This window comes from Protopterus annectens, chromosome 5.part1 (assembly GCF_019279795.1).
Source record: "Protopterus annectens isolate FY-2018-M chromosome 5.part1, PAN1.0, whole genome shotgun sequence".
NCBI classification, from domain to species: domain Eukaryota; kingdom Metazoa; phylum Chordata; order Ceratodontiformes; family Protopteridae; genus Protopterus; species Protopterus annectens.
Window position 1 is genome coordinate 526,159,797 of NC_056736.1, and position 14,992 is coordinate 526,174,788.

A 14,992-nucleotide genomic window follows, 5' to 3' on the forward strand; every position below is an offset into this window, starting at 1 on the left:
ATAAGTAGCTCTTAAGTGCTACCGTACTCCGTGTTTATTTTGTTTAAGATGAAAGAGCTGACAAAACAACAAAAAATGAAATATAGTTCTGATGAAGTTATAAGGTGAAGATTCAATAGGCAAAGAAATGTAAGTCATACAACAAATCCTTAGATGAAGTTCTTCCAGACTTACATCTTCTAAAGACAAGGATCACAAACTGGTTACTGAACTACATCAAGACTCTTCATTAGCAATGGAGAGGAGTTTCAAAGAGAGGGGCCCAAATTCAATGATGTCTCCAGGGACCACAAAATGAATACTAAATTATCTGCAGACTTTTCCTCAAAAATTGAGATGAGGGTGGAGGGTAGAACATCAAAGGCATTTTCCAGAAATAGGGACTTAACCATCCTCTCAGGTACAAAAAAAAAACAAAACACCGCTGAAACTTTAAGATAAATCAAACAATTGCTTCAATACTTACATCCACTACACTTTGTATAATACTGGAAGTCAATGAGATGTTGGAAATGGAGTGGATAATCACTGATGTGTCTACTGCAGAAAAACAATACAAGGTCCCACAATGATAAAGCCTAGCACCGGTACTCTTACATCTTTGATGTTTTTATTATAGAATCATGGAGAAAAGAGGCAAAGTTTTTCTTCAGACTCAGCTGGATTGTGACAGAGACCTGTTTTTATCATGTCACAGGACAAAAATACATTTGCCCTTATACTCCAGAGTTGCAGACTTATATCAATGGCTGCAAAGGCACAGGTAAGGATGATAAAATTTAGGAGTCCTTTTTCTTTGTCTTCAAAGGGTGAGACTCCTTTTTGCAAGGTCTTAGTGCAGTCCTATCAAGAAGCCAATTCAGACCATATAGATTTACATATAATGAAATTATTAAGAACATGGAGGCTTATATAGCCATTCTATAGTGGAATCCCCTTTCACTAACTCTTTATATATTGTTACAAGACCTTCTATAGCCAGACAGGGATTTATATCATGAGACTGAAACCTTAGGTGGTCGAATACCTAAAGGTTGATCTCTAAATATCGAACTGTAAAAATCATGAATGTCCGTTTCCACTCAGGGAAACAAGTCGTTTGGCTGTTACATGGATTTTTCTCTTTTTACAATATAGAGCAATTTTGGAGCTGGTATATTTAGTTAGGGGGGTGTGGAGGGCACAGCTCCACTTGATTTCTGTTGCAACTTTTTTTCTTTTAGTTTGACCAATGGCATTGTTTCTCTATGTGGAAACAGCCATTCATGATTTTTACAGTTCGATATTTAGAGAGCAACCTTTAAGTATTCGACCACCTAAGGTTTCACTCTCGTGATATAAACCCCTGTCTGGCTATGGAAGGTCTTGTAACAATACAGTACTGAACATCTGGCTTTTGACATCTTCGTGTAGTTTATCAGCTCTTACTGTGCACAGCCCTTCCAAGACATAGCATGCATTGAATGATTTTAGAGCACGCACTCCTTCGATTACCTAAGGCTTCAATATCGTAATATAGACCCACCAGACAGACAGACTAGATGAAAATATCATTATAGCATTGCAGGAAGGATCCCCAGTGTTGTCTGTAAAAACACCGTAAAGCTGACCAGAGTCCATCTTCACCATACCAAGCTGATAAGAATAATTTCTAAAGTAGATATTTTTAAAACTGCCTGGTTCCTTCTTTCCATTTACTTCTGTTTCATTCTCCATTATCTTCTTTAAGAACTGTCATTGTAACAGTAAATCATGACACCAGGTCATCCTACTCTAGCTTAATTCTCCTGCTGCTTCAAAATTGCAAAGCCTGCACTTCCTTTCCTCCCCTCTGCAGACCAGGAAATCTTTGTGCTGGTGTACACTGATAAAGGTATATCTGTGATTCCTCCTTATATGTTGAGTTACTGCACATTTTCCCCTGTTCTTATCATCACTTTGAGAGATACACACTATCTATTCATCTGAAGGCATTTTTATTGTACAGCAAGCACTATTGTTTGTATCACTGGCTAAATATGAGTTTGTTTCTAGTTTAAATTTAATTATCTTTTTAACTGTCTTACTTGATGAGCTTTTGCTATGTCATAGCCCATCAGCATGTGTCATTGTGGTGGGCAAACACCACTTAAAGATTTTATTCAAATGTTTTGGGAATGATTACAATCTCAAGCTTGTGAATACTGTAAATAGTTTAACTCATCTACTCCTAGAAGGATAACTAATATCCTTTTCTAAAGTCTTTTAAACCAGGAGACTACTTGCTTCCTGGGTGTTTTTTTCCCAATTCATCTATTCAGAACACACCTCATATGATTTGGAATAACTTCCACAGTGCAAATTATGAAAAAAATGTGAACTACTAATGTTCATTAGATGTTGGCTTACATGCTAGTCTAAGCATCAAACATTTGCCTTGTGACACTGAATTTATATTACAAATTCATATAAGAAAATTTGCATTTTATTTGCCAAAAATTATTATCATTATTATTATTATTGTCAAACAAAAGGTTGTATTTCTTTTAGCTTGTGATATAGATCCAAGGTATTAGCATATCACCTGCTCCGAGGTGATCTCTGCCTAACATATAAAGCACATCCTGTGTGTTATCTGACTATCTCAAGGATTACTTGCATAAAATTAGACCCTCGTAGTAACAGCCTGCATATCATTGCTGGAGCCTTCCTGTGTCCTGACAGAGTGCTCTTCAAACTATCTGGAGATATACAGAGCTGGGTATATTTTTCTGGCATTTCAGAGTTGTGTACTGGTAATTGTTGCTTGACTAATTTTATATCATTGCTGGCTGACTTCAGAGTTGTGCACTGTTATTTTTGCTTCACTGTATAGTTTTTCAGATCTCTGCTGAAGATGTTGGTTTTACCATACCCACCCTCCCTATTCCTGTTCTGTTGTTTAAATTTGGAGGCTTTTGCAGTTGCCTGCCCCCACTGTAGATTTGATCTGGGACACTCCCCCCAGTCCCATCTCTTTACCTCATTCTACCTAATAGACTCCTTCTGCACTTGTTTTAGTCATTTTTAATTTAATTGCATTTTTTTAACTGTTTGGTTTAACATTGCTACATACTCAAGTGTGCTAGCTTGCACTGCATTTGAATTGTTTTACTGCTGTTTTAGCTACTTTTCTGTATACATATATAAAAAAACAAAAAAAAAAAAAACAAAACAAAAAATAACAAAAAAAAACTTTCCAGTAACTAGTCCAGATTCAGATTTGCTGTATCCAGGACTGTATGTAAGCTTCTGAGCCCCCACAAGCTTTCTGTGTTGGAGGGAAGCCTTCTAGCTTATCAGTGGGAGTGGTAAGCACTAGGTAACCTAGCTACCACATAATGAGTGGCTCTGGCCCAGAAATTGTAGTTACTGGCTGTTTGGGCAGTTTTTCCATCTCTCTCAACTTTCTGATTTAAAAGCCCACATTTGCATTTGTTTCCCCCCTTTCCTATAACCAGTTTAGTCCAGATACAGATTCTTAGCTTTAGCACTTGAATTTGCTTATTCGTGATCAGCACTTGTTCAGAACTTGTAAGCACTAAATAACCTACTAATTACTACAGCACGCAACCTTCCTAGAGGAAAACAGTTTTGGTACTTACTTTCCTCACTTGCTTAGAGAAAAACAGCTCTTGTACTCACTTTCCTCTCTTATCTAGAGGAAAATAGTTTTTTATTCAGGCATGTCCAAGGGTCAGCTCCCGGTGTTCTCTCCTGTCTATCTGATAAATCTGGGCATCTTGGAGCAATGTAGAAATTGCCTTATGTACACAGACAACCCTCTCCTCCTACCACCCAACACTACAACCTGTGAGAGATGCACTTATCTAACCAAACTGGAGATAAAGTTCTCTCCGATCAAGACTGAACTTGACAGTCAAAAGGAGAAGGAAAACACTTACACCACACCACACTCATCACATAGTCTCACTAAATCTACACCACTAAAGTCCACACATAGTAGCACAAAAACATTCACGGAGGCTCTAAATAAAAATTTGTCTAAGTAACAGAGACCTCCAAAGCAGAAACGCAAGCAACCTCCATCCCCCAACATAACCCAAATGACACATAGCTCGCAGACTCAGTGTGCCACTCAACCACAGCCAATAAGGCATAACAACCTACCCAACACACTAGTCATAGGTGACTCTGTAGTCAGGCACACTGATGTCCCACTCACCAGGCTAAACAAGGAAAAGGTTACTGTCAGCTGCCTGTCGGGTGCCAGGATCCGTCACATAACCCACGCACTCAGGTCACTCCACAACAAGTACAGATATGATTCTGTCATTGTCCATGTTGGTGTGAACAACCTGAGACGTACCTCCCTGGACTACATGAAAAGAGAGAAGGAAGAGCTCTCCGATCATTTAGCCCAGGCAGGTATGACCCTAGACCTGAGTAGCATCCTGCCATCACCCAGAATGATGCCGCAGTACAAGGACAAAATGATTGACTTCAACAGTTGGCTAAGCTTCTGGTGCCATTCTAAAGGGATCCAGTATCTGTCTGCCTGGGATGACATGGTCGACAGACCACGATGCTTTGCCAGAGATGGCCTGCACCTGTCATCCCTGGGATTCCGGATACTGGCTAAGGTTCTTGCCGACCCTATAGTGCCTTTTTTAGGCAAGGTTCAAATGACAAATTCACCACTGTAACAGGAACAGTCAAGCAAAAACTGAGGGTGATGCTACTCAATGCTAGAAGTCTAAATCTCAAAATGCACTAACTCGAGGCACTCCTTAAAATGGAGAACATCGATATCTGTGCAGTGACTGAGACCTGGTTCAAGGCTCCAGAGAGCACCCCTGCACTACCAGGCTATAACTCATACCACACTTTTTGGCCATGTAACCTGGACTGGAACACCAAAGGTGGAGGTGTGTCCATATTCATTAAGGATATCCACACCTCCAGGCTAGTTGCTCAGCATAATGCAGCTGAGGTTATCCAAGTGCAACTAACTCTGGGCAAAACTGCAATCCAAATTGTAGCTTGCTACAGATCACCCACCATGCCCCAGGATTCCCACTCTTCTTTTCTTGATCTACTGGAAAATATTAGGGTTCAACCAAACACCCTAATAATGGGTGATTTCTGATGTACTGGAAAATATTAGAGTTCAACCAAACACCCTAATAATGGGTGATTTCAACTACCCCACCATTAACTGGAAAACTACTCATGTACCAACTCCTTCACTCAACGTTTTCTGGAATTCATAAACTCCAATGCCCTGGATCAACTTATCCACACCCCCACCAGGGGCAACAATATCCTAGATCTAGTCATTACTAACATGAGTGACCGGTGTTCCACACCTAAAGTCAATGCCTCATTGGTCCGATCTGACCATAAGCTAATTACCCTAGATATCCACATCCTGCCCCCACCCCCCATTAAGGAAACCATGGTAAAAAATTTCTCCAAATCCAACTTCATGCTTCTTAAGAAAGAAGTGGTGAACTTCATGACACCCATGCAGATGGACAATACAGTTACAACTACTGAATCCTACACAATTGCACTTTATAAGCACTTACATGAGTGCATGCATCATGCTATCCCAAACAGAACCAAGATGCTATCCTCCAAAAAAAGGAAGCCAATCTGGTGGTCCCCTACCATAAACAAACTGTACAACAGAAGGAAGAAACTGTTGCAAAAGAGAGTAAATTCTCACGAGTGGAGGAGCTCCCTGGTCAGCCTCAGTAAGAAGCTGAGATCCCTGATAAAATCCTCCAAAGCTAGTTACGAAAACAAAATTGCCACTGATTCTAAAGACAACCACAATGCATTCTATAGCTATGTCAATAATCTCAATGGCAACACTCAAATCTGCTCTGAGTTCAGCACAATGGCACTAAATATACAGACCCAACTGATATTGCAACATCCTGGCAGATAGGTTCAGTGCTAACTTTACCCCGCTCTCACCCGCTAAAGAGCCCATCTCTATACCGGAAGAATGCAAAGTTCCTGTAATCATGGCTGCACAGGTAAAAAACACACTCTCCAAAGCCAAGAATACAGCATCCATGGGACCAGACAACATCCCAGGCTGCATTCTACATGAACTACAGAACGCACTGGCACCCAGCCTAAGTACCACGTTCAATCATAGCCTCACCTCAGGCTTTGTGCCTGCTGAATGGCGCACAGCGACAGTTATCCCACTCCATAAGGGGGGAGTCACCACGGACCCCGGGAACTACTGCCCCATTAGCCTGATGAGCCTGGTCTGCAAGGCCATGGAACGTATTATCATGGAACTTATAAACAAAGACACTGGTAATCTCAAAACTCTGGACCCCACCCAGTTCGGGTTTCTAAAAGGCAGATCATGTCTCCTAAACCTGATAGACTTCTTTGAAGCAGTCACCAAAGCCGTTGACAAGGGTAAGGTGGTTCACACAGCCTATCTAGATCTTGCCAAGGCTTTCGACACCATCTCCCACTCTGGAATTATAGATAAACTCACTAAACTAGGTATAAATCCTTATGTCACAAGATGGGCTGCCAACTGGCAAACTGACAGAATCCACACTGTGAAAGTAGCAGACTCCAAATCTGACTTCAGACCAGTGACAAGTGGAGTACCACAGGGTTCAGTCCTGGGTCTTCTCCTGTTTGGTATCTACTTTTCTGAAGTACAGGCTAACACAGAAGGTCTTTGGCTAATGAAGTTCGCAGATGACTGCAAACTAGGAGCCATAATCGAAACTCCTAACGATGTGGACATCCTACAAAAGGGCCTCACTGAGACAGTTGCCTGGTGTCAAAGCCATGGCCTCAAGCTCAATAAAAAAAGTGCATTGTCATCCCCTTTGGTAAAAACTCTGTACCCATGAACTACAACATAGGCAGTAGTATACTTAACACCGAAAGTGTGATAAGAGACCTTGGGACACAGGTGGACAGTAGTCTCTCCTTTGATAATCACATCACCACAGTAGTCAGGAAATCCTTCTATGTGGCACACCTCATCACAAAAGTTTTCTCATCCAGAAAAAAAGAGGTCATTGTTCCCCTCTACTCATCACTCATTAGACCCATTATAGAGTACAACGCCCCTTTTGGTATGTACCTCACAAGACATCTACAACAACTGGAAAGGCTGCAGAAATACCTCACAAAGAGGATTACCAGCCTCAAACAGATGCCCTATGCAGACCATCTCAAAAAAACTCCAGCTTTACTCCATTGCATATCGCCTACTCAGAGGTGATCTCTGCCTAACATACAAAGCTATGTCAAATCCAGAGCTGTTGGACATGCTCCACTTAAAGAAATCCCAATCCCTCCGAGCTACACGCTCTATGGACCTAAACCTTGTCACTACAATAAACAGAACATGCCGGAGGGATAGATTCCTGTCCCAGAGACTTCCCATACTCTGAAATAAACTAGCTATCTATATCAGACAAAGCTCCTCATTAGCACTCTTCAAGAAAAATCTTGATGATTGGATGGGAAATAGGAAATTCACCTTGGGGATCACCTCTGTGATTCTGCTCGACAGTGGCACAGGAAAATAATTTTCTTGGGTGGCAAAAGCCAGGGTACAATTTTGGCTGGGCTTGTATAGGCCCCAGGGCCGATAGCCTAGTACCTACCTATGAACCTATGAACCTATTTCAAACCCAGAGCTGTTGGACATGCTACCCCTGAAGAAATCCCAATCCCTCCGAGCTACACGCTCTAGGGACCTAAACCTTATCACCACTATAAACAGGACATGCTGGAGGGATAGATTCCTGTCCCAGAGACTTCCTATACTCTGGAACAAGCTACCCATCTATGTCAAGCAAAGTTCTTCATTAGCACTCTTCAAGAAAAATCTTGATGAGTGGATGGGAAATAAGAAATACACCCCGGGGATCACTTCTGTGTCTCTGCTCGACAGTGGTACAGGAAAATAACTTTCTTGGGTGGTGTAAGCCATGGAACCTTGCTAGCTAGGCTTACGTAGGCTCTTGGGCCGATAGCCTAGTACCTACCTATGAACCTATAAGATATTTCTAATGATGTATGACATAACTTGATAGTATGATGATTTTTTGTGATATTGCCTAATAAAATGCAAATTATGCATATTATTTCAAATCAGCAATATTAAACTGCATAACCATGCATATTAGATAGCAAGTTACAGTCCTAGAGCTATGTGCCTTAGGCCACTTGACTTTTGTAATATTAATTATGAAAATGTTACTGATATTCATAACTGCTTTATCAAACAAGCATTTATACTTCTGAATGTCATCACATTACCTACATTGTTTTAATTTCATTTTAATAACACCAGCTATTTGCATATGCAACTCCAATTATCATACTATCACACACATTTTTGCATTTTTATTTATTTATTTATTTATATGATTTGTTAACTGAGTGTGTATATATATATATATATATATATATATATATATATATATATATATATATATATATATATATATATATATATATATATATATATACAACAGAATAAATCCAGCCCTGTACATTCCATGCTGACTGTTTCACTATGCATGCTAGCAAATCATTTCAGCTTGTAGATGGCACCCTTTTTCCTAATGCAAGATAATCCTCTCATGAGATATTAATATTAACACAAAAAGATTATAAATTTCCATGTGAAAGAATAAATAAAATAAAAATATACGAAGGCAGATTGGAACCAAATACTTAAAAAAACAGCAGTAAACACTTTCATCTCTGAAAATACATTTCTTCAGACTGGTGATACAAGTAAAATCTTCTCTTTAAATTGTGATATTAAAAAGTGATAAAACATCATATGACCTTAAACACAGTTAAAATAGTAATTTTAATTTGTAATAAATAAGAATTTGTAGATGCATAAGAAGTATATATTTTTCAGGACCACTTTAAAATCAGTATGTTTGTTCAACCCCAAAATATCAGAAGAATTCAAGAAAATCTGCCAAAAAATATTCTTTAAAATCCATTTCTTCATCAGTATCATTATGGTTGATGCCATTGCCAACAACATCTAGTACAGACAATATTTTAGATTGAAATTGGGATACAGCACTTTTTTTCATTTTTAATATTCATAGCATAGTTGTGTTCATACAGCAACTTGTATAAATACCTGTTTGCATGCCCTAGTTAGAATGCTTCACTCATATGGTGAGATGCCATGTAAACCAAGCATCCAAGCCTTGAGGTCTGCAATTAAAGTAACCTGGGGCTTCATATGGTGTCTGAGTGATGAAGGATGGATTAGAAATAAACTCACAATGGTTCCAGTTGTTGAAAGCATATGTAACAATATCATTTTTCAGGACTTCTTACAGATCTACAGTTGCTGTCAATATTTTTTTTATATTAAAATTATTCCTGTTGATAAATGCTAATCTGTCTTCTAAATTTTTTTTATTTCTTGATTAACAACAAGAATTTTCCAATTATTTGTTATGATATAATGAATTACTGGTGTATCAAGACTGTATGTAAGGATGAAACCTAAATCTCTATTATTGGTGTTATAAGAAATACCATAGATAAAAGACATCTTCACCAGAACTGATGCTGTAAAGCTAGTGTTTCTTCACTCCAGCATTTCTCTAGTACATTCCTTGGTCAAGATTTTTGGATATCTCAGTTAACTGCTTAAAAACTAATCTTTAAAGATAAAATAATTATTGAATAAAATAATCCTGAAGCAGCCATCAATCAAGTTAATCAATCCTTCCAATAAAAAAAGCATCTAGATACTCTTCAACCCTTGGAGTCACAAAGCCATCAGGAATAACCATGTATAAACTGTTTACATCATAAGTTACTAAATTTTTTCCTCCAAGAAGAAAACATTTAACTTGGTAATGAAAAACAAACAATGGAATGATTCTCACAATAAGTTTAAGTTTGTGTTCTACAAAAATAGTAGATATTTCAGTTTTCAATGCTCAAGCTTATGCTGTAGGTCATAATGATGGATTACATTCAGATTTGTATATCTTCATTAAAAAATAACCAACTTTATTTAAACAAATAGAATTCCAACTTTACTCAGGAAAAAGCCAAGAATGTCAATCCTTTATTTGGCATATCAGATTGTAAGGTAGAGATCCATTCTAGTAGGTTATGTAAACCCTAAGTAGGAGGAACACCAACCCCATTGCACTTCAGTTGCCTCACAACATGAATGATTTTAAAAAGATTCCAGAAGTTCAGTACATCCACAGCTAGAATTTCACAGGACAACTAGTACAACACAATAATGTCCTGAGTGGCAAGCTATGGTTTTGGACCTACCCTTGTAATGCCGGGGTGTCCTTCAGCTATATACTTCCAGTGGAAGGCTGATCATCAAGCTAATCCATAACAACTCTGCAAGCATTTAAAACATACTTTAACTACACCTTTCTACAGATGCAGCTAGTTCATTTAAAGGGTACATTGCTTTGGAGATGGCTGCATGAGCAGTAGATCCCCCTCCACTTTGCAGAAATATAGAGAATCTTGTGATGTATGGGTTAACATTTAAGCTGATGAGTTTTTCAATGATACCTCGCTGGCCTTGTTCAAGAGAAATCTTGACCAATGGATGGGAGATCGCAGATATACCCCAGGGATTACCTCAGTGTCACTGCTCGACAGAGGCACAGCAAAATAATGGGTATAGTTCCCCATACTAAAGGGGTGGCGTAAGCCACAAAACTATGGGCTAGGCTTGTAAATGCCCTCGGGCAGATAGCCTAGTATGAACCTATGAACCTATGAACCTATGAACCGAGCCATGCACACACTGCATGAACACATCGTAGCCTGAGATCCAAAATGTTACAGACACTTAAGGAAGAAAGACCTGCTTTTGGAAGCTCTGGTTGGCTGTTTACAGCAAACAAATGTATCTGCTTTAGAGATGTACTGTTAGTAATGATTCCACCTTGAAGATCTACTGTTACAGTAAGTATGCTTATACATATTTGCTCTTTATATTATGTTTAGGCACCTTATTTTTATCATTGCTTATGATACTAAATATACATTCTTTATCTTATCCAGGAACATTGCAACCATCTCTGTGTTTTATGCACTTCCAGTAGTGCAGCTTGTTATCACCTATCAAACCGTAAGTATTTCCTTTTAACTGATGTTCAAAAGGATTTGTGATACACAAGATGGATATCAATCAGTCACAATTTGTGGTATGGTTTCAAGTTAATATACTTGTCGTATTGATAAAATTGTAACTTGATTCTAAATGTAACCAAAGAACTTAAAAATACATGGACTGGATGTGTTGATGTGAGGTATTTAAAGTTGTCCGTGAGGACTGGACTAAAGTCTTGTGTAGATGCTTCCAAAATTATGTTAATCCAGAGCCATGAAATGGGGGAATAACTATTCCAATAAATAAAAGAGACAGAAGTAATTAAAAACTTTGTGACCTAATAGTATAATTAGATACTTCACTAAAAGTCTTTTATAGGTTGATAGGTTGGTACTAGGCTATCGGCCCTAGGGCTTATACAAGCCTAGCCATAACAGTTCCCTGGCTATTTCTTCCCACAATATTTACATCCCTGGACCCCTGTCTAGCAGGGTGACTGACGTGATCCCCAGGGTGATTTTCCTATCTCCCATCTAATTGTCAAGGTTCCTTTTGAAGAGGGCCAAAGAGGCACTCTGCTTGACATGTATGGGCAGTCTCTTCCAGAGTCTGGGGAGTCTCTGGGTCAGGAACCTATCCCTCCAGCATGTTTGTTCATTGTGATGACAAGGTTTAGATCCCTGGAGAGTGTGGCTCTAAGGGATTGGGATTTCTTTAAATGTAGCATGTCCAACAGCTCTGGATTTGACATGGCCTTGTGTATTAAGCAGAGATCGCCTCTGAGTAGACGATATGCAACAGAGTATAGCTGGAGTTTTTTTAGAAGATCAGTATAGGGCATCTGCTTTAGGCCTGTGATTCTTTTAGTGAGGTATTTTTGCGGCCTATCCAGTTGTTGCAGATGTCTTGAGAGGTACATACCAAATGAGGCATTGTATTCTATAATGGGTCTAATGAGGGATGAGTACAGTGGGACAATAACCTCCTTTTTTCTGGATGAAAAGCCCCCAGCCCTTAGTGATGAGGTGTGCCACATAGGTTTTCCTGACTGTTGTGGCTATGTGGTTATCGAAGGTGAGACCACTGTCCACCTGTGTCCCCAAGTCTCTTATCACACTTTCGGTGTTTAGTGTACTGCCACCTATGTGGTAATTCATGGGTACATGTTTTTTCCCAAAGGGGATAACTATACATTTCTTGGCATTGAGCTTGAGCCCATGGCTCTGGCACCAAGCATCTGTTTCTGTAAGGCCCTTTTGTAGAATATCCACATCATTTGGGGATTTAATAATGGCTCCCAGTTTGCAGTCATCTGCAAACTTTGTTAGCCAGTGTCCCTTAGTGTTGGCCTGTACTTCAGACAAGTAGATGCCAAACAAGAGAGGTCCCAGGACTGAACCCTGAGGTACTGCACTTGTCATTTGTCTGGAGCTGGATTTGGAGTCGGCTACTTTTACAGTGTGGGTTCTGTCAGTAAGCTAATTGGCAACCCATTGAGTGATGTAGGGATTAATGCCCAGCTTAGTAAGTTTATCTATGATTTCAGAGTGGAGGATGGTGTCAAAGGCCTTGGCGAGGTCCAGATAGGCTGTGTGGACTGCCTTACCTTTATCCACAGCTCTGGAGACTGATTTGAAGAAGTCAATCAGGTTCAGGAGACAAGATCAGCCCTTCACGAACCCAAACTGGGTGGGGTCCAGTGTTTGAAGGTTGCCAATGTCTTTGTTTATAAGTTCCATGAGAATACTTTCCATGGCCTTGCAGATCAGGCTCGTCAGACTGATGGGGTGGTAGTTCCCAGGATCCAAGGTGGATCCTCCCTTGTGGAGTGGGATAACTGTAGCTGTGCGCCACTCAGTGGGCACAAAGCCTGATGTGAGGCTATGATTAATCATGACACTTAGGTGAGGTGCCAGTTCATTTTGTAGTTCATGTAGTACACAGCCAGGGATGTTGTCTGGTCCCATGGATGCTGTATTCTTAGCTTTGGAGAGTGCGGTTTTTACCTGTGTGGCCATTATTAACAGAATCTGGCAATCTTTTGGTATTGAGATGGGCCCTTTAGGGGGAATGGGGGGGGTCAAGTTGGAACTGAATCGATCTGCCAGGGTATTGGCAATATCCTTGGGATCAGTATATTTAATGCCATTTTGTTGTAGCTCAGAGCAGATCTGAGCATTACCATTTAGATTCATAGCTATAGAATGCCTTATGGTTGTCTTTGGAATCTTTGGCAATTTTATTTTCATAACTAGCTTTGGAGGATTTTATGAAGGATGTCAGCTTCTTACTGAGGCTGGTAAGGGAGCTTTTGCATCCTGGGATTTTCCTCTTTTCTGCAACAGTTTCTTCCTGATGTTGTAAAGTTTGTTTGTGGGAGGGGACAACCAGATTGGCTTCCTTTTTTTGGAGGCGAGCATCTTGGTTTGATTTGGGATGGCATGATTCATGCATGAGTGGATGTGCTCATACAGTGCCTTAGTGTAGGATTCAGCAGTCAAACTTTCAGTTCCCATCTGCATGGGTGTCATGAAGTTTGTCACTTCTAACTTGAGTAGCATGAAGTTGGCTTTGGAGAAGTTTTTTACAGTGGTTTCCTTACTGGGGGGTGAGGGAGGGATGTGGATGTCAAGGGTGATTAGCTTATGGTCAGACCTGACCAATGAGGGGGTGACGATAGGTGTGGAGCATCGATTTCCCATGTTGGTAATGACCAGGTCTAGGATATTGGAGCCCCTGGTGGGACTATGGATTAGTTGATCCAGGGCATTGGAATTTATGAATTCCAAGAACCGTTGGGCAAAGGTGTTGGTGCATGAGTAGTTTTCCCAATTAATGGCAGACTAGTTGAAATCACCCAGTATAAGGGTGTTTGGTTGTATCTTAATATTTTCCAGTATGTTTATAAAGGTGTAGTGAGAATCTTGGGGCATGGTGATCTGAGTGATTTTGATGAATAGTTAAATCGGATAGCTCTGTTTAGGTTACAGATTGCTTATGCAAATAAGAGATGTACACAAGAGGTGTGATTCCCCTTGCACGTCTTGATAAAACATATGTAAATTTACAAAAAAAAAATTATATGCAGTGGTCATAGATTTGGAATCTGCATTTGATAACCCAGACAGGCAATATTGTATAGTCTGTTTTGTGAAAAAAAAATGGATACCAAGCTGATTTTAGTGAATGTCATTCTTGCTTTTATTGAAAGTGTGGTAACAGTTATAGTTAAAATTTCAAGAAGTGGAATTTATATAAAAAAATGCTTAAACAGAAAATGGTGTGTGGCAAATCTATATAATGGTACCATGTTGTAAATACATAGACCTATTAAACATTAACTACTTAAATTCTCTTCTTATCTCATCATAATCTAGTAATCACTTTCTCCCTCTCTTCCCCCGCTATCCAGATTGCATTCTACCTATACATTTATGTATACAGTACATTATAACTTCCTTACTATAAGTATCTCCTGAACTTATGCTTACCCTGGAGTTCACAATCTGTAAAATACTTAACCATGAGACCTGGCTGGCATTTGTTAAATGATCTGATGGCCTGTACTTTGACTTTGATTAACACTGTTGATAATATAATGTTACCTTTATCTACAATGTGTAATTTGCATGCAATTTATATTTTATTCTGTGGTATCTTCTCTGTATAACTCTCATGTTTTTTATTATTTGTAAAATGTTTTTCTCTGTCATTTTAAACCTGGAGCAGTGGACTTTCCCGGTAATCAAATGCCAGTAAATAAATAAATGTAACTGAAGCAATATAGAAAGCTTTGATGATTAAAGATATATCTTATGTGGGAAAATCTGAGTGTCCAGTGATTGCATACTTATGCAATCTTGCTATGTCAGC

At 39.4% G+C, this 14,992-nt stretch overlaps 1 protein-coding gene across 1 annotated transcript in view; it reads left to right on the forward strand.

Annotated features, from left to right (window-relative positions):
* SIDT1 (SID1 transmembrane family member 1) overlaps positions 1-14,992 on the forward strand; it is an 853,551-nt gene that overhangs the window by 379,164 nt on the left and 459,395 nt on the right. Inside the window, exon 14 of the mRNA XM_044073143.1 lies at positions 11,071-11,137. Within this exon, the coding sequence (XP_043929078.1) occupies positions 11,071-11,137 (67 nt within the window). The remainder of the gene's footprint in view (positions 1-11,070; positions 11,138-14,992) is intronic.